This window comes from Galeopterus variegatus, unplaced genomic scaffold (genome assembly GCF_000696425.1).
Source record: "Galeopterus variegatus unplaced genomic scaffold, G_variegatus-3.0.2 Scaffold2498, whole genome shotgun sequence".
NCBI classification, from domain to species: domain Eukaryota; kingdom Metazoa; phylum Chordata; class Mammalia; order Dermoptera; family Cynocephalidae; genus Galeopterus; species Galeopterus variegatus.
The window spans coordinates 160,677-180,327 of NW_007728609.1; the positions used below are offsets into that span (position 1 = coordinate 160,677).

General features: G+C 37.0%; 1 protein-coding gene across 2 annotated transcripts in view; it reads right to left on the minus strand.

The window, feature by feature from the left end:
* KLB (klotho beta) overlaps positions 1 to 19,651 on the minus strand; it is a 32,987-nt gene that overhangs the window by 11,020 nt on the left and 2,316 nt on the right. For both annotated transcript variants that reach the window (XM_008581985.1, XM_008581986.1), the window contains exons 2-3: positions 2,994 to 3,504; positions 731 to 1,002 (exon numbers count right to left, since the gene is read on the minus strand). In XM_008581985.1, the coding sequence (XP_008580207.1) occupies positions 731 to 1,002; positions 2,994 to 3,504 (783 nt within the window). The remainder of the gene's footprint in view (positions 1 to 730; positions 1,003 to 2,993; positions 3,505 to 19,651) is intronic.

Sequence of the window (19,651 nt, forward strand, 5' to 3'; positions counted from 1 at the left end):
CAGGTGATGAATAGGAAAAATGTATAAAGTGCACAGTAAATTAGGTGGTGATGAGTGGTATATAGAAAAATAAAGCAGGAAAGAAGGATGAGAGATGATAGCGATAGGGTTATGATTTTTGGAGTAGAGGGAAGCCTTACTAAGAGGAAGCCTTTGAGTAAACATCTGAAGAAAGTAAAGAATGGGACATGTGGGGAGGGTCCACTGGGATTTAGAGACGTCATCTGGCAAGTTACCCAAATCTACTAAAGAACAGGAATCATATAAATAAAGGGCTACTGGGTTCAGATCCCCATACTGGCCAGCCACACACACACACACACAAATAAATAAAATTTTAAAATAAATAAATAAATAAATGAAGGGCTAATAATAATTTGCTTTTGGCAAAACAAAAATCTATAAGAAACTTTTTTCCCTATAATTTTGGCACTAACCAATGCTTCACACAGAAATGACTGTAAGTTCCCTCTAGACTGTGTGTTCCTTGAGGGCAGCCTCTTCATCTCCATCACCAAGTGTGAGTTCTGGCCCATTAAAGGCCCTCAGTAATCACTAATTCCCCTCTTTTTCTCCCTTCCTCTTTCCCCACCTCTCCTTCGTAACCCCCAAATTATCATGGTATTTGGTATTGTCTAACAGCTATCTCTTAGATGTTACTGAGTAAATAAAATAAAATATTGTGTACTATTTGCCCCAGTTTATGGTTAATTTGGAAGTAGCCACTTACCTTAAGAACAGATTCAGTGATACCCCAGGAGAAGTCACAGGGAAACTGACCCTGCACATCTGGTGTGGACTCTTTTAAAAAAGCAAAACCATTTTCTTGTATGATCTGTTTGTAGTAATGTGCCGAAGACTTGGGTTTTCTTTCTTTCTGTTTACTGTTAAAATCCACATAAAATAATCCGCGGCGGGTGGTATAGGCATCCTGCCATTCAAAGCCATCCAGGAGAGACCAGGCAGTGTAACCAAACACTTGTATTTCATCAAACCTTATTGCTGCACAGAGAAAAGAAAGCAGAGCTGTTTGGAGGCCTAAACACTGTAGTTCATGTTTACAATTTCACTAACAACATGCCAGGGGACAGCATATTGTGAAACCAACCTTTTCCCTAATTTGCAGGCCCATTATACCAAATAGAAAATTCACGTGTATACTGGGAAAGTGACAGTTATTTTCATCCAGAAATACTCCCCACCCCCAACAAGTGAATGACACAGATAAAGGTTCAAATTAAAACTATTCTTGAGATGTAGTGTGTGAATCTGTGTCAGGGGGCATTGGTCCTTTGGGAACAATGCAGATGTCTGCTCGTGACCAAGAATTTCTCATTTCAAGTTTGGGTTGGTTCCCATTTGTGGACAAACTATCCATTCTATAATTAAAACTATTCTTGAGATGTAGTGTGTGAATCTGTGTCAGGGGGCATTGGTCCTTTGGGACCAATGCAGATGTCTGCTCGTGACCAAGAATTTCTCATTTCAAGTTTGGGTTGGTTCCCATTTGTGGACAAACTATCCATTCTATAAAACTATAGAAACAGCATTTTTAGTCATTCGGGGACTAAAAAATCAGCTTTTAGAATTAACATAAGTGAATGTAGATATAAGGGAGCAAAAGAAACAAAGTGATGTAACAAAATGAGAACTGCCCGGGCTGAGGGGCAGGGGGCCTGCAGGCTTGCCCTGCTCTGCTCCTGGGAAGGTGCTATTGGGCAAGTTTCTTGGGCTCAGTTTCCTTATTTATAAACAGAAAAGATTAGACAAGATGACCTCTAAGGACCTTTATAGCTTTAAAACTGATTCAATAACTTGTAAGAATTGGGTAAAAATGAAATATGAAAATCAAGGGCTGGGGTACAAACAAACACCCAAATAAGTCCTGAATCATTTTTCTTTTCTTAAAAACTATCATTCCTCTCATAGAAATGTCTCATTTCTGCATTTTTGGTGTTTTATCACTGACTTTCTTTTCCTAAAAGGTAGAAAATCCATGCTAAGAAATTCCAGGAAGATAGATGTGTTTCAACAGGCCCTGGTTCTAGTCCCTTGGTGTTGTAGGGTCTCAAGGAGAGGTGGAATGGTAACACCTGAGGAACGACCTCCCCTTCTGCCCAAGTGCATGACCCAGGCCCTGTAGGCAGTGTCCTCTACTCTGGAGGTCCCCATAAGCATGTGGCCCATGCTAGGCATGGCACTAGTCCATGCTGCTTCTTCCTGCAATTAGGGGCAACAGGGCCTGACTGTCCCGGAGAACCCTCCCCGAAGACTGCTACAGAACCTGGGATTTTCCTGCAGACTTGTGACTTCTAGAGAGAGATACAGAGTTTTAGAAAGATCCACAGAGAATTTCTTTATATTTGAGTGAAATGGAGCCCAACTCTGTAGGGGACAGAACCATCATAACTTGAGCTTGTCTTCTGCTCCATTATTTCAATCAGTTACCTGTAGATGTCACTACTTGAGTCATGGATAAGGAATGAGGGGATCAGAAGAAATCTTCAGAAGCAATAGAAGTTACTCAGACCTTTTCATCATTCTGTCATGTCATAGAGTAAAAGGATCACAATTTCAAGAAAAGCTTTCAGCATCTTAGAATAAAGTACTACCATTAGGAAACTGTAAACTTTTAGCATTATGTCTTTCATAAAGAATGAAACAGCATCTTTTTGCCAATTATGGATGTATCTGTAGTCTAAATTATTTTGTTCTCAAATTTAAAAAAAGGACATGTGGGCTGGCTGGTTAGCTCAGCAGGTTAGAGTGTGGTGCTGATAACACCATGGTCCACGGTTCCATATCTGTACCAGCCAGTCACCAAAAAAAAAAAAAAAAAAAAAAGACATGGGAATAACATTAAAAAGTTCTGTCAACATTGGACAATACAAAAGCCCAACATCAACAACAATAATAATCATATATTCAAAGGTGAATTAAATATCCTATAAGCATTCAATATTTTGTAGAAACAGAGCTAGTGTGCAACCAACCTTGAAGAACCTGGTTGAGGAAATTCTTCATCATGTAGATGGCTGTGGTATCTTCTGTTTTCACGCGACTGTCTGTGAACCAACCATTCTCAGCAATCAAGATTCGAGGGTTGCCATATTCCAGTTTAATCCAGTTCAGCACTTCTCTTAAATTGAGGGACACATTTTGCCCCATTTTAGCCATGGTGTTCAGGGGCTTAAAATTGTTGGGGCCAAAGGAAAAGGCAAAGAAATCTGCTGTGCCTCTCACTTCATTCTTCTCTGCCTCAGAAAAAAGGGGGAGAATGGAGAGCAACTTCTCTTTCATTACCTCTGGATAGTCGCCCTCCCCATGGATGGGGTGGGCAAACCATCCGAGCACAGAAACCACGGATTGTTGACACTTGAGTATATCCATCATGTTTTCCGATCTGTTCGGCTCAATCCAATGGGATCCCAATGTGATCGATAACCAACCCTTCTGATGTGGGCGGAAATTTACATTGTAGTTATGCCACACTTTCGAATGAGCCTAATAAGAAAATATTATTGATATTTATCGTCCTTACTCACAAGAGTTGCAACATAGCTAGTAGAAGGTCTTTTCATGGACAAAATTAATGAAGCATAGGGTGATGCCGGGGAAAGCTGTCAGGGAACCCTGATGTCCTCAGAGTCTGCTCTCTGTCCACTTCACCAGCACTTCCAACCTAAAACTTCTCATACAGGATTGCTGAGGGGTTGGCAGAGAGCCCTAGTCCAGGCTTTATCTTACTTCTCTGTCCGGCTCCTTCCCCATGCTGTCTTGATGCAGGGGGCAGGTGAGATATCATGTGGGTCATAGGGTTTCCTCCTCTACATAAAAAAAAGCAGTGATCTTTCATTGTTCTACAGAATCTCCCTGTGGTCTTACCTAATTTGGAAGTCCACGACGATGCAGTCTCTAAATCCTGTAAATGGATAATAATAGAGTCCTAGAGTGGCTGTGAGGATCGAATGCATTAACATATGTAAATGTTTTAGAACAGGGACGAGCACAGAGTCTCTGTATAAGCCTTAGCTATTATTACCCGGGTTTTTTTTTGGTGGCTGGCCAGTACAAGGATCTGAACCCTTGACTATTATTACTATAATTATAAAAAGGTGGTAGGCCCAAAGCAGAAAACCAATGGAAAGAGTGTGGGCTTTGGGGTCAGCACACCTGTGCTTGAAGTTCGGGTACTAACTGTGTGGCCTTAGGCAAGTCACTTAACCCTTCTGAAATCTCTTAGTATCCTCAGCTGTAGAATGAGGTTAATAATAATAATATCCTTTGTAAGGCTGTTGTCAGATTTAGAGCTATTGTTCATATGAAATATGTCGTACAGAATAGAGCATGTTGAAGGCACTGCCTAAGTATGGATGTTGTTATTATGGGTCCTCCTGGAGTTTACATTTCCAGTTGTGCTCTCTCATAACAGAGCCTATCGATTGGTTTCCAGTCTATTTAATAGATGGTTACTGAGCACTCAATGCCTGGCTTGCCCCACCCTGAAAGGCTGAAATATCTGGAACAGGAACTTGCCTTCAGGAAGTTCCTTAATTGGAAAATAAGATTGAAATGTGGGAAAGAGAAACATAATATTGCATAAAATAAGGCATTAAATGAAAAAATAATTGAAAGCCAGAAGGCATGTTCAGCAAAGAGCCATGACACGTGGCTGAAGGAGGAGTGGACATTAAGAACCCCAGTTAAGGATTCTAGGCCAGTCACGTGCCCAAAGCTGCTTCTCTGTCCCAGCCAGCCATGGAATTGTCTTTCATCTGTGTCAGGCCCCTCTCTTCTCCACAGTATCTGACTTGCATCCCTCTTGACATTGCTCCCCAGGTCTCTGAATTTCTCCTCTATTTGAGCATTTCTAAAACAAATGCACAAACCCTTATTATTTTTAACCCACAGAGTCTGCTTTTAGTTTTGTTTCTTAGCTTTTCTTTCATTCACTGGAGATGTTTTATATCAAGAAGAATTATCTGAAACTGTCTTTTTGTAGGTCAAAAATAAGCAAATAAGAGCAATGGATTCAAACCTGATAGATCCTGTGGACACTGAAAAGGTTTTGTGAATCCTGCTAGGGTGGAGGAAGTAGGCACTGATGTAAGGCATGAGGAATCTATAACTGGTGCCACCCTGCTTTATGCAAGAAAAGCTAGTTTAAATCATTCCCTAAAAGATTTTCTGGAGGAGTACATGCCTTGAGGTATTTCCTCGGTCCTTACAAAAATTGCATTGGGAGATCCTGGAACTGTTTAGCACCAAAATGTTCCCAAGGATCTTTAAGAACGCTTTCCTGTGCGAGAAGTGTTCAGGTTGTAGCCTCCTCCCTTCCTTCCAATCTGAGGTTACAGCTTTTGGAAGGAATCACAGGGGAGTTAGAGGCAGACTCTGCTTTAAATGGTCTCAACCATTCTTTCTATGCTTTTTTGTGGCTAGAATCACAACAGAAAGTCTTGAGAACTGCTTTTTTTTTCTTTCGTGATTTGAAACAAAAGCAGTCATGCATTATTAAGATTCAAAGGGGACATTGTTTGCTTTATTCTAAGCTGTCACTCAATCCCTTGGTAGCCTTAGTGCTTTTACCCACAGAAGACACAGCAATTAGCACCTCTCGTCAGGGCTGCTGTGCACTTCTGATGTGTAAACTGGAAAGTACTGAACACGTGTAAGATTCGGAGCCATAAACTAGCTGCCTTGCAAATATGATGCCATCAGACACTAAAGAGAAAGTGAGATTAAATTAGTATAAATGTATTAACCTAATGTAGGACTCTAATACTTTAAAACAGGGGGAGGAGTTTCTTCAAAATAAATGTTCTATTGCGTATTTCAGTGATTATATGAAAGATAACCTAAGTTGTGACAAAATCTTGGTTATATCAGTGTTTAAATGAGAAATACTACAGCTTAGAATACAACAGATATGTACCTTTGCAGTACCTTTCCAGGCAACTTTTCTGGACATATATGCATGTGTTGTCATGCCCCAAGGTGACCTTCCCATTCCACTGTGTCTCTTTCACCTTTGCTGTTATTTACACAGGCTATCAAGGTATCTAGGGTTATCTTTGCTCTGAGCTGATGACAGCCTTTCCATTCTCATGTAGAGAATGTGGGGGAGTTTCTCTGTGCAGCACTTATAGTTACAGCTTGAGCCTGTTTGCCAAACAACAAGGTAAAAAGTTTTGCTCTTAGATGGTGAGTTTGACATAAATCTTGATGAAACAGGGATATCTATATGTTCTTTGGTCTGACATCTCATAAAGGACATCTGTTAGGAAAACTAAAATGGGGTTGAGGGGGAGTGCAACCTGGGCCCTGCAACCTTGCTCAACAGTCATCCTACAGTTTTCCAAGGTTACCCTCTATCTTGTACTAGGCCTTTGGAATGATTGACCTAAGGGAGCCTCAACCTTTGTTCTTCAGGTTTAGTAGCTCAGAGGGGAAGTCAGCTGCTTTTTCTTTTTGAGCCAGCTATCAGGTCCTAATGTCATTGAGAGACAGCTGGGACCTAATACCTCATTCTGTTCCCTCCTACAGTCCAACGTGACAGATCCTTTTGATGCCCCTGGAAGTCCATACTGAGATAATTCTGTGGATGATAGGAAGCAAATAAGATAGCAAGCACAACTTCAGAAACAGAGATGAAGAAGAGGTTAGAGATCAGGGAGACGTGGCGGGACACTGGTGAAAGGACGGATGGACAAACCTAACACATCATATGTGTGTATTGAAGGAATGCTCAATCATTTGTCAAAAGCTAGGTTTCCAAATCTGCATGATTTTAGCCATGTTGTGGGTGAAGTATCTTCGTGTGAACTGTAAACTTGTCCATTGTTAAGGCTATCTAGTAAAGTATTAAATAAAAACTGTTAAAGAAACTATTTAAAAACTCTACAACCATAACAAAATATTTTCATATTTATGTGTTCCCTTCCTGCCTTTCCAAATATATTTCCCAGCTAAAATCACTTTAAACATATTTCATGTCACTTTTAGTTTTCATGATTATCTTATCAGTGGAACAATTCACCAGTTTGATGAAATATGATTTAATTAGTCATTTCTCTCTTTTGATAGAAATTAGCTTGTTTTTCTTCTTTGCTTCTTTTTTCTTGTTGTGAATAGTTTCTTGTAAATAGTGCTGCAATAACTAACTTTGGGCATATAGGTTTTAATTTGTTTGAATTATTTCCTTTCATTAATTCCAGGAATGTTAAAATTTTTAAATTGTTTAAAATATTCCTAAATTGTTTTCCACATACTTTGTCCATTGGTGTGAGTGTTCTTTGACTATCTGCTGCAAAACACTGATAGCTCTATTTGGGGATAAATGGCCTTTGAGAAGGATATAGAAGGGCTACTCACCTGCATGGTACTATCGGGGACAGAACTCTGGTTTTGAAAGTGGGACACCCAGGCTCTCGTACTGGCCCAGCTACTCATTGGCTTCGTGATCTCGGACAAATCATTTCCCTCTCAGCAGCCTCAGTTTCCTCCTTCGTTATACTGAGCTAAAAATAAACACCCTAGAGAATTATTCTTAAGATTGAATGAGGTAATATATGTGAAGACCCTATGAAAATTATACAAATGTAAATTTGGTGTACTTTGACAGAGAAAGCTGAAAATTACTTAACTTGCTGTGGAAAATAATGGTAGAAGTCTTTGTAGGCATGAAGAATGTTTTGCGCATAGCTCCTAAACCCTTACCTCTAGAGCAAGGCTCATGGCTAAATATGTTTGTCCTCATTTGCTGTTTGCAGTTTATTGAGTTTTATTCATTGTCATTTGGGACTAATTTGGATTAACCTGAATTGGATTCATTTTTCAGCTACTCAGAACTTCTTTATATTAGTGCCAAGTTTTATGCTAATTACAAATGCTGCTCTTCCAGATTATTTAACATTCATTTATTCATCCTGCATTCCACAAATACTTACTGGGTGTGTGCTTAAGGTATGCAGAATTTACTGTTCATTGCTAAAAAGTTATGCAACTATTACTTTCATAAAATATATTATGTCCTCATTAGTATAGTGGTGAGAAAGAAAATATATTATATGACTTCTTTAAATTTTTTGACAGTCTTGAAACTCTTGGAAACAATATCTTACTCTCATTATTCTTAGGAAAGAATTTAAATATTTTAAAAAGTTACCACCTTTCATAAAGAAAATATTTATTTATCCTATTTTTTCCTTTTTTTTTTTGGCAGCTGGGTGGTGTGGGGATCTGAACTCTTGACCTTGGTGTTATAACATCGTGCTCTAACCATCTGAGCTAACTGCCCAGCCCTCCTTCCTGTTTTTAATGATCCAAATTCATGTTTTCCATAGTTGGAATAACCCAGTAATTACACTTTAATGAATTTTATACCTATTTTATTTTTTTGGCAGCTGGCTGATGCAGAGATCTGATCCCTTGATCTCGGTGTTATCAACACCATCCTATTTTCTTTTTAATCATTACATTTTCAAATTATTCTAACAAATTGTTGATTGTTCTGTTTGTATTATTTCAGGATTTCCCTGCAGGAAACATGTAAAAACTAAACTGTACCATACTTGTTCCTTCAAAACAAGGGTCCTGTTATTATAGCATTCTAATTGCAATTATAATATTACTAAATTAAACTAATGGCCAAGCCAGAATCTAAACCTGGCAACACAAAGGGAGAAAGGTCTAGAATAAGTTCATAATTTAATTAAATGAAGCATGTGTGGGTTTACCCATATTAGAAGACAGATTAGAAGAAATCAATATTAGTAATTGGTGATTTACTGAAGTTCTCCTTGCCTGAGGGGAGTATTTGCATGCCAACTTCGTAGACAGTGAAATGATATTTTAAGCTTTCTGTTACTATTACATTAACAATAGTAATCCTGATAGTAATTTTTTCATGCAAAAGGACCATATCTCAGGGTATAACTGAAGCTAAAATGGCCTGGGTTGGTGACTTGAAGCCTTTCTTCAGAATTTAGGAATAAAGAGTAAAGATAGTCGACAAAGAAACCGCCATGAAAGTTACAAAAAATATAATATTTATAATAATGAAAACAAGACCTATTACTTCTAGGGCCTGCAGCAAATGAAGCTTGAGCTTCAGGGCCCCTCACTTGCCTGGGTCCTTGTAAATGTTCTGGGTGAGTTGGGAAGCCATGCTGCAGTTGGAAGCATTTCTAGGTGAGCATTTCTGGCAAATTCCCTAAAGAGGCCTTAGGAAAAAAGAAATCTGAGTCTCTAAAACTACAATAATTTGTTGTGATTTTTTTTCATTCTAAATAAATATTCACTTTTGTACCAACTTTTGTGTCCAAAATTTTGTATTTTTTTTTAAGAGTACCCCATATTGTATAAGTCTCAGGCTCATGCAGTGTGGATCTACGCCTGGCCTAGAGCTTCTTGAGAGTAGGGATTGTGTCTGCTTTGTTCACAGCTATACACACAGATGCCCAAGGAAGAGTCCAGCACAGAACACTTGTTGAATGAATGCCCACTATAGATCAGCTAGTTTGCTGGTTACCTGATGTGCATTATTGATAATACACCTTCTGCAAAGCAGGTCTTATTTTTCCCATTTTAGAGAAGAAACTGAAGTCTACAGAGGCTGGACAGTGGTGGAGCTAGGATTTGAACCCAGGTCTCTCTAATCACTTTACTACACCATCCTGCTTTCTACCAGTTCTAAATTTTGAAGCTGCTGGGGAAAGGCCATTTGATGTGAATTATGACTGTTATAAAATTATATTTTCTTTCTGCTGTACTTGGTTATTAAAAGACCTAAAGAGTCCTAGAATGAGAGTACCATATCCCACTCTTGCATGATGAGAGGAAAATGTCTATGTATGTCTGGAATCCAGGATCGCACCTAGAAAGGTCATGGAGGACTTGCCAGCAAATTTGGGGGTTCAGAAAACCATATTGTCCAAGGGCTGAGCATAGCATGTCACATTAATGTGTAATTCCTTGTGCCTCTTTCCTAGAACCAGTAATGTTGGCATTGGATATTTTTCTCAGTGGTGTCAGAGGCTAAATGAATCCCTTGGGGACCACTCCTGTACTTGACTGTCTTCCCATCAGGATGGTGATCTTTACACCACTGTCAGTGTCAGACTGAAAGGGCAGGGATGCTATGCCTGCAAAACACGTAGGACTCCTTTCAACCAAATAATACTTAAATGGTTCCTAGAGATGAGTGACTCTCATGATCAAATAGAATAGTGATTAAATGAAGAGCCATAGAAATTTAATACTATAAATACAGTGATAATAAGAACTAACATTATCTAGTGCCGTATGTGCTGGGCACTGTTCTAAGTGTTTTATGTGTACTATCTCATTTAATCCTCATTTACATCCTGTGAGGTGGGTACTATTATCATTCCCAATTTAGAGGAGAGGAAACCAAAGGATGGAGAGGTAAGGTAACTTCTAGTGTCACGGGGTGAATCGTTCCACCTTCTGTACTCTTGCCTACTAGTTAGAGATAGAGGATGGACCTTCGAGGTCATTTTGTCCAATTTAAAAACATTTTTCTATTATAGAAGTTAAGCCCCTCACTCCCCCCACAAAATAAGTGACTGTCCAAGGTCTCAGTTAGTGGCAAAGCTATAACTAGAACTAAGTCCGTCAGCCTTCTAGTTTACTGTCATTTCCAGGATATCATGCAAATTAAATTATGTGCCTTTGGGACACCCCTTTTTTTTCCCTTTTGGCAGCTGGTGGATCCAGGGTGCAAATCTGTGACCTTAGAGTTATAAGGCTTCGATCTAACCAACTGAGCTAACTGGCCATACTGGAACACACTTCTATACCTTAGACCTGAAGGTGATTAAACAGGCTGTGAAAATGCACAGGTATGTAACAGACATGGCACAAAAACAAGGAACAGTAGACCAAGAAAGCCTCAGTCTGAGGCTTGGATTATGCCTTCCTCTGCCTCACCAGCTGGGATGCCACCTCAGTATTCGAGCACAGGGGGAAATCATCAGCCTTACCTTCTGTTCTGTTTCATTTTGTTTTCCTTACAGGAAGTTATATACATCAGCGAAAGCAAGTTTAGATAAATCAGTTTAATTTATCTAAGTTTCCATCAACCTCTGGCAATTATTTTATCCCTTTTTTTCACTCTTTATCCATGTACCTTGATTATTTGCTTAAATTCAAGTCTACAAACATTTTTTAGCAAATACAAGGCACAGTAGTAGACATTTAGAAAAAAGTTAACAAAATAGTCCCTGCCTTCAGATGATGTAATAGCAGAGAGAAGTACAGAAATAAGTAGTGTACCTTGATTATTTGCTTAAATTCAAGTCTACAAACATTTTTTAGCAAATACAAGGCACAGTAGTAGACATTTAGAAAAAGGTTAACAAAATAGTCCCTGCCTTCAGATGATGTAATAGCAGAGAGAAGTACAGAAATAAGTAGAATCAAAATAGTATGCTTTTACATTTTGATTAATCAGAAACAGTAACCAAAACTAAATGTAATAATATGATTCAAATCATGTAAAAATATGACTATCTGTATGTGTTTACGTATACATAGAATAACATTTGGACATTGAACAAGCTGCTAGCAGTTGTTACTTCTGGGTTGTGGATTAGAGAGTAAGGAAAGAGGAGACCTTTCATTTTTAACTTAATGTTTTTCTCTATGGTTTGAATGTTTTGCAATAAAAGTGCACTATTTTTGTAATTTAAAAAAGTCAAGAATTGGTTGAAACAGGTAGTTTTTGTCAGTGAATTTAATCGCTCTATGCTATTACTCTTCAGTTTCCCCCAAATTCAAAAAACCACAAAGGGAAAAACAGGACCTTAATACAAAGTTTAGTAATTCTGGATTCCATTCTGTATTGAAGAGTGTTTTTTTGCTCCACAATAGTATGTTGATGTTCAAAACAAGGTAGAAGAAGGAGGCATACAATCCATACTGGATTAATATGAAAGAACTGATAACAGTAAACCCAGCCCTTTATTTAAGATTTAGTCACATAATCTCTGTTCAAGATAGGATTAAGAAGAACCAAGCAATAAACTCCCCCAAATACTGAAAGATCTTGGCTTTCACCAACCTCAGGGTTCCCCTCAGACATTTTCAAGAAACATTTTCAAGGACTACTTTAATTACTTCTTCTGTGATTCACTCTTTACTGGCTAATTAATGAGGAGGTTTTGTATTTTCAGCATTCCCACTACTTTTCAGCAACAGAATTATTGTGAATGTTCAGTAGTTTTAATTACACTTTTTTCTTTTAACATAGCCTATTTTCCAATGTTGAGTTTTCTCAGTAAGACTTTTTATATGCAATTAAATGCATATTTTATACTCTAAAGTAATGTAAAATTTCAGTTGGGCCTAATTTTCCATGTATGAGAGTGTTCATATCAAATCAAGCTGTTTAAATAGGATCACAATATTATTCTCTGAGCATTTATAATTACATGTATTTAAACTCTTGTTAATCATTCACTGAAGTATAACTTTTTCTACTTAATGGTTAGAAAAAGTAAATATTGCTCTCTTGAAGGTTTTAGAATACCAATTGTAGTCTACAAATAGGGTTTTTACATGACTCATAACTAACAATGTTATTCTGGTTACAGAAACTCTCTTTAACAATTCTTCTGCACAGTTTTTTATCATTTATTCAAATTTGATTAAAAACATCTATAAGCATACTGTTTTAACTTGTCTAATCAGTATTTCCTGTATTTTGTTAGAGGTGTCTTAGGTCCTAATGGAGATGGGTTGGGATTATAATGTACGTATTATGCATTAGCTAATTAAATGAATAATTGTGTTAGCTAATTTACTTAAACTCTAAATGATATTATCAAGAGCACACATACCTGATTTAACATCACTTTAATGGAAACTAAAGTTTTGAACAAATGGAAATTAAAATTGCAGAGACAAATGAAAAATCCATTCTTAATATATGAGTCAGGATAAATGGCTATAGATTTCATGGACAAATAATACATGCAAATAAATTGTTTTAGTCTTTTAAAACGAAGTGAATATCTGCTGAGTCAGTATCAATACAAGTGGCTGACATTGGTTTTGAGGCTGTAAATTTTTTTTTTACCATTTAAAAAAATTGAAACATAATTGTATGTATCTGTGGACTACAGCATTGAATATCAATACTGTGTGCAACGTGTGATGCTTAAATCAGGATAATTAGTATATTCAACATCACACTGTAATCATTTTTTTTTTTTTTTTTTAAAAGATGACCGGTAAGGGGATCTTAACCCTTGACTTGGTGTTGTCAGCACCACGCTCACCCAGTGAGCAGACCGGCCATCCCTATATAGGATCCGAACCTGTGGCCTTGGTGTTGTCAGCACCGCACTCTCCCGAGTGAGCCACGGGGCCGCCCCACTGTAATCATTTTTTGTGACCCTTCACCAATTTCTTGCCAAGCCCCCTTGAGGCTGTAAGTTATTGTTGTTCATTGAAGCTAGGCAGCTGATTCATGTCATTAAACCTTGTTAGGTCAGATTCAGACAGATCAGATTTTGGTTCTGACAACTATTAGCTATGTAACCTTTGGCAAATTTCTCTGGGCTTCAATTTCACCAAATGTAAAATGGGTTTAAGAACACCTATCACTGGGCCGACCCGGTGGCGCACTGGAGAGTGTGCCGCTTGAGAGCGTGGCGGCGCTCCCAACGAGGGTTTGGATCCCATGTGGAGACCGGTTCCCGCTCACTGGCTGAGCGCGGTGTGGGCACGACACCGAGGGTTTCGATCCCATTACCGGTCAGTAAAAAAAGACAAAAAGGAAAAAAAAAAAAAAGAACACCTATCAGGCAGAGTTGATGTGAGAATTAAATAAGCTAATATATGGAAAGTACCTACTATGTTTCTGACAGTACAGTAGGTATATAATAAAATATTCTTCTTATAATAATAATTATTTAAAATAGTATGATAGAATGTCAGAAAGTTATCTGTAATAATTGCCTCAATCTTTCACTTTTTAAGAATTAAGACCATTCTCTGTCCTTTCTTCTCTCTCTCTTTTTTTTTTTTTTTTGGTGTGGGAGGAAAGAGTAGTAGAAGGTAGAAGTAACAGATTGTTGTTTTTTTTAAAACACTTTTTCTGTCCTTCATTGACAGAAAAGCTTGGCTAGTTTTTTAGCTACAAGATTTAGCAAAAATTAATTTAATTTTGATATGTTATTCTCTTGCAACCCAACTTTAAAAAGGGAATTTTAAAAAATTCCTTAATTTTTTTTCATGAAAAAAATCATTTCAGATAATCCTTGGAGATTTTTTTTTCTATATGACCAAGGCAAGCTAAAAAAGGCTCCTGCTAGTATTTCCATTTCAAAATATTACACTTAATCTTCAAGATGCTGGTGGGGGTAGGGCAGAAGAATCTTAAAAATGACATTTAATCTATTTAAATGTGCCCATGAAACACTGCAGCCTTCTTGATGTTACAGAAAGCAGTTGCCGCAGTCTGTTGGCAAGGAAGGCTTAGCTATTAATCATGTGAATGGTGGCTTTTCACAGCTGTTTTTGACATTTTCATACTAAATTTTGTTTAAGAATTTTGAAAGAGCCTTTCAGAAGAGAACTATATAAAAACCGTTGTTTGGTCAAGGATTCAGTTCCCTGTGCCGGCCAGCTGCCAGAAATTAAATAAATGTGGTCGTTTTGTTTTATTTTTCAATGTAAAATATTCTATCTTCTAATTTTATTTATTTGTTACTTTTAATTATGGAAACTGTTTCAATATGTATAGAAAGAATAATATAATGAGCCCTCCTAAACACATCACTCAACTATAAGAGTCATTAAAATTCTGCAGCTTGTTTCAGGATAGGTTTGTAATGTTAAATTTTTAATAGAAATAGGCATATATAATTGATTTGCATGTTTGGAAACGACTATATAATGTTTATGCCAGAGAGAGAGAGAGAGAGAGAGAGAGAGAGAGTGTGTGTCTGCAATCTACTTCTATTCCATTGCAGGTTTAAATCCTTTCTGGGACAAGATAAGTCTTCCTTAAATTGAAAATAATCAATTTTATTATTTATTGAGTACCTAACACATGAGCTTCTCTGAGGGAATGATGCCAAGAAATACTAAGACAAAGTTTCTCGAAGAAGTGGAAAAACAGGGAAGGAATACAACTTTATCCCAGGCTCAGGAACAAGTTGGTAAGGCCTTGACCTTGAGTAGGATTTCCCAACATTTCTTGTCCTGAGAGTCTTTCTCACAGTATTAAGCAATCTCTTGAACCCTGAGGAATTTAAAAATCATTTCATCATTTTTGCAGAGTATACAAAAAAGTGCTGACATATTTCATTTTGTATAAGTCTATATTATTAAAATTGTTTTTAAAGTTTATTTAAAATAAATTTAAAATATTCATATAATATAAATTTGATTTTATTTTTGGCAGCTGGCCAGTATCTGGACCCTGGATTTTGGTGTTGTCAGCACAATGCTCTCCCAAGTGAGCTACCAGCCAGCCCAATTATAACTTTTAAAATACTCATAATATATAAACATAAATATTGGCATTTTCCCATCTAATAAATAATACACATTATTTAAATTGTTTCAGTTATATAAGAAAAAGCATTTTATGACATATTTTTAAATGACATACTACATTTGGTTTTAGGACTAAATGTGCACTAAAATGTGAGGTAAAATTACACATTCAGTGGTACACCTACCTACCTCTTTGTGTATGGGAGATGACATTAGGTAGAACAAAGATGAAAATCTTTTATTTTAAATGTTAGGTATTTATTTTAAGGGCATTAAAAAATACTGGTTCCTCATTTATAGTAGGGTATAAAGTTTCCTTTCAAAATAAGATTTTTGAAGAAAAATATTTTAGCAAACAATAGTACACATGATGCTTGGATATACAAACAAAAAGTCAGAAAAAAACCAACATGGACACTCAAAAAAACCAAACTTCGTAAAACATGATGTTCTGGTATCAAAAATGGATAAAAATTGCTTAAGTAACATTTTGTTTGAATTCTAGAATTTTACTTTTAAAGAAAGGACAAATTTTTAAAAAGTAAGTTTAGTGTTTTGTTCATAAATAACCAATGGTTAATATAAGAGAAATGGTTTAGGGCCGGCCCGTGGCTCACTCAGTAGAGTGCGGTGCTGATAACACTAAGGCCACGGGTTCGGATCCTATATAGGGATGGCCGGTTAGCTCACTGGCTGAGCGTGGTGCTGACAACACCAAGCCAAGGGTTGACATCCCCTTACCGGTCATCTTTTTTAAAAAAAAAAAGAGAAATGGTTTAGGGCAGCTCTTTCAAGTATATCAACAAATAACACAGAGGCAGTAAGGTACTATCTTTATTCCCCAATATGTGAAAAGTCAAACTAGATGTAATCATGTTAATGATTATATATTATTTTCTCTTTTAACATTTTTTAAAGCATTGTTTTTCTCTAAAAACAGAATAGACTATAAATTAATTTAGAGTTTATGTATGCAACTTATAGATCTGGCAAAAATCTCCTTGAGGCAATTTTGGAAAATTATTATCGTTTTTATCCCCCTCATACTGGCTATATTTCAATGCCCTTGTTCTTTATGCTTCATGCCTTTGACTTATAAGTCAGTTGTTTTCAAGGGTTAGGGGGAGGAATTTTGGCCACCAGGAGACATTGGACAATGTAGACATTTCCGGTTGTCACAACCCTGGAAGCAGGGTTGTCTAGTGGTAGAGGCCAGGGATGCTGCTAAACATTCTAATGCACAGGGCAGTCCACCACTACAAAGAATTATCTGGCCCAAATGTTAATAGTGCTGAGGTTAAGAAATTCTTGCACTATGTAAACAGTGTATGTCTATGAAAGATAACACTTTAAAGCCACAAAATAGTCAAAACTATCATGGAAGCCAGCAGTATCCAGTGGAATAATAAACTAAATGAGTTACTGTCTTGGGCAAACTCATCTTCCCCAACCTCTGTGCGTGTTTACTCAGAGGCTCTCAAATGTTCCTTTTTAAGGAGGAAATCTACAAATTAAAATTATTATGTGTATTTATTGATTTAAAAATAGAATGAACACAGACACTGTTACTGCCTTTACTAATGTGAACCTTAGGAGCTTCGCTGATCTGAGGGATAAGTGTATAGCCCAAACAAGCCGAATCTGTCTGTGGGATTTTAAAAACTGAATTTGGGAGAGAGAAATCTTTCCTCAACAAAGGAGAAAAAGACACCAACTCACAAGAAGAAATGGACGTGAGAGAGGGAGATAAAGGGCATTCTGAGAGTCCTGGTTACTGAGCCCATTCATCCCTGTGGTCTAGTTACTGAACCAGGAAATTGCTCCTTTTTGCTTAAGCCAACCTTAATTAGATTTCTATCACTTGCAACCAAAAGAGTCCTGACTAATCCACCACTAGATTGATATAGGCAATATTTCAAGAATTAGCAAAAATGCAATCAAATGTGAAGATTGATCTTGAGACTGGTTTCTGATTACAAGGTTTAAGATAGAAATCTTAAGTCACTCATTCAAACAACATTTAAACCTAACATGTATCAAATATTCTATCATAGGTGTTGGACACTTAAAGACAAATAAAACATTGTCTTTCTTTTTAAGGAACTTTCAGTCTAGTTGGGGAGACAGAAAAGTACCATACGGTATGAGTGCTGTGATAAAAAGAAGCACATCTGATGGGAGCCCACAGGAGGGGCATTTAACCCTAAAGGATCAAGAATAACTTAGAGGTGGTGACTGTCTAACGTGAGTCTTGAAGGACATTAGCTGGGTGAAGCAGAGTGTAAGAAGAGCATTTTAGCTGGATAGAGCAAGCTAGTAGAGGCTGGGTGGAGGGGAACATCAAGGTAAAATTGAAACACTGCTAAGAGTGCATTATGATGGAACATGGGGGACAAGGGGTGGCATTGGTGATGGGATGGGACAGTGGCCAGGAAGGAGGCTGACATGGAGGCTGGGAGTTGTGTTCTGAAGGTCTTGGTGAAAAATTGGGACTTGATCCCAAAAGCTTTGGGGAGCCACTAATGGATTTTAAGCAGGGGAGCAACATGATGTATGTTAGAAATATCATTCTGTAAGATGGGGATAATAATAGTTACCTGGCGAGGTCGTTGCAAAGATTATAGATAATACTTAAAGCAAGATTACCTGCTTAAAGGTGGCCAAACCAAAAAACACATCCTCAATTCTGTTCCAAACACTGTTAAAAACTCAGAGTAGAACATCCATTAGTAGGTGCAATTATAGAAAACTTTTACCTGAGGCTTAGACTTGCTTTAGGGTAATCACCAGATCTGAATGAAGTGCAATCTAAATTCTGTGTCAGTCTTGGGGACTGTGGGACCATTCAGGTTTCCTCCAAACCAGGACATTTCAAACTAATAGTTTTCAAGATTGTTCTGGAATTAAAAGGACTCCACCAGCTACTATGAAATCTTTTCAATATCTGAAAATTGGGGAATAAAGTGGTCTATAAGCACCTATGACTTTAGTTTTATACTAGGCTTATTTAACTCAGTAAATGTTTTCGGACTAAAAACTAACCCTAAAGAATGCTTCTTCTGAGTCACAAGGGGGAGTAATAAGGAAGAAATACTTCATTGCAACATAAAATATCAAATAAATCTTTTCTATGTTAAAGTAAGGACAGGGAGGAGACAAGTGGGAAAAACGAGTTCACCTCAGGCTACCAAACCATTGCAAGATTTCTCTCTAGTGCTAGAAGTCACTGGGTTATGCAGTGTACTTTACTTTCTGACTGATTTCAGGGGACCCTTTACACCATTTATCTAGGTTAGTGATTTAGAAATTTTAAGGAGATGGAGGAAAATATTTGGAAAACAATAATTTAAGAACAAATCCCTCAATTTAAAACGATGACATTTATCTCACAAAGTGCTAATTTTGTGTTAAAGGCTGAACTTATCTCAAATTTGAGGAAAATGAAAACACAGCATTTTATCAGCTAAGTCTGGAAGCAATATCTATCTGTTAGTTAAAGCTTTTTTCTATTTGTTTTTATCATATAGCCAATTTCTAAGGCTTTAAATAACCAAAATATATTTTTCATGAAAATTCAAACCGTTAACATTTTTTCAAGTAACCAAAATGTTTCACCGATTTAGAATTTTTCTTTATGTAAAGTTAAGTAAACATATACATGCATGTATTTACCTAGAAAACTTTTAAAAGAAGACGTAAGAAACCATTAAAAGTAGTTTTCTTGAATTGGGATTGTCAGGTGGACAGGGAGAGAGGAATTTAACTTTTCACATTATATCCTTTGGTACACTAATGTTTTAAAATTTGCATAAGCCTGGATTGTTTTAATAATTAAAAGAACTAGATAAAAGGAATATTTTTCTAACATATATGCATAATCTTAATAGCTATTAAATAGCTTTAAGTTTTCTCCCCTCTAAAGTTGTATTTCGTCAAATCACAGTATATCCACACATTAATAATATGTTTTATATACAACTGTATTCAAAGATGTGCAAATGACCTTGAAATCATAATGCAGTCTGTTTACTGCAAGGGCAGGTGTGGCTGAAACTATAGTACAATGTACATGTATAATAATCCAGAACATTCAAAAAGAAAAGAAGGATTAGCAGATATT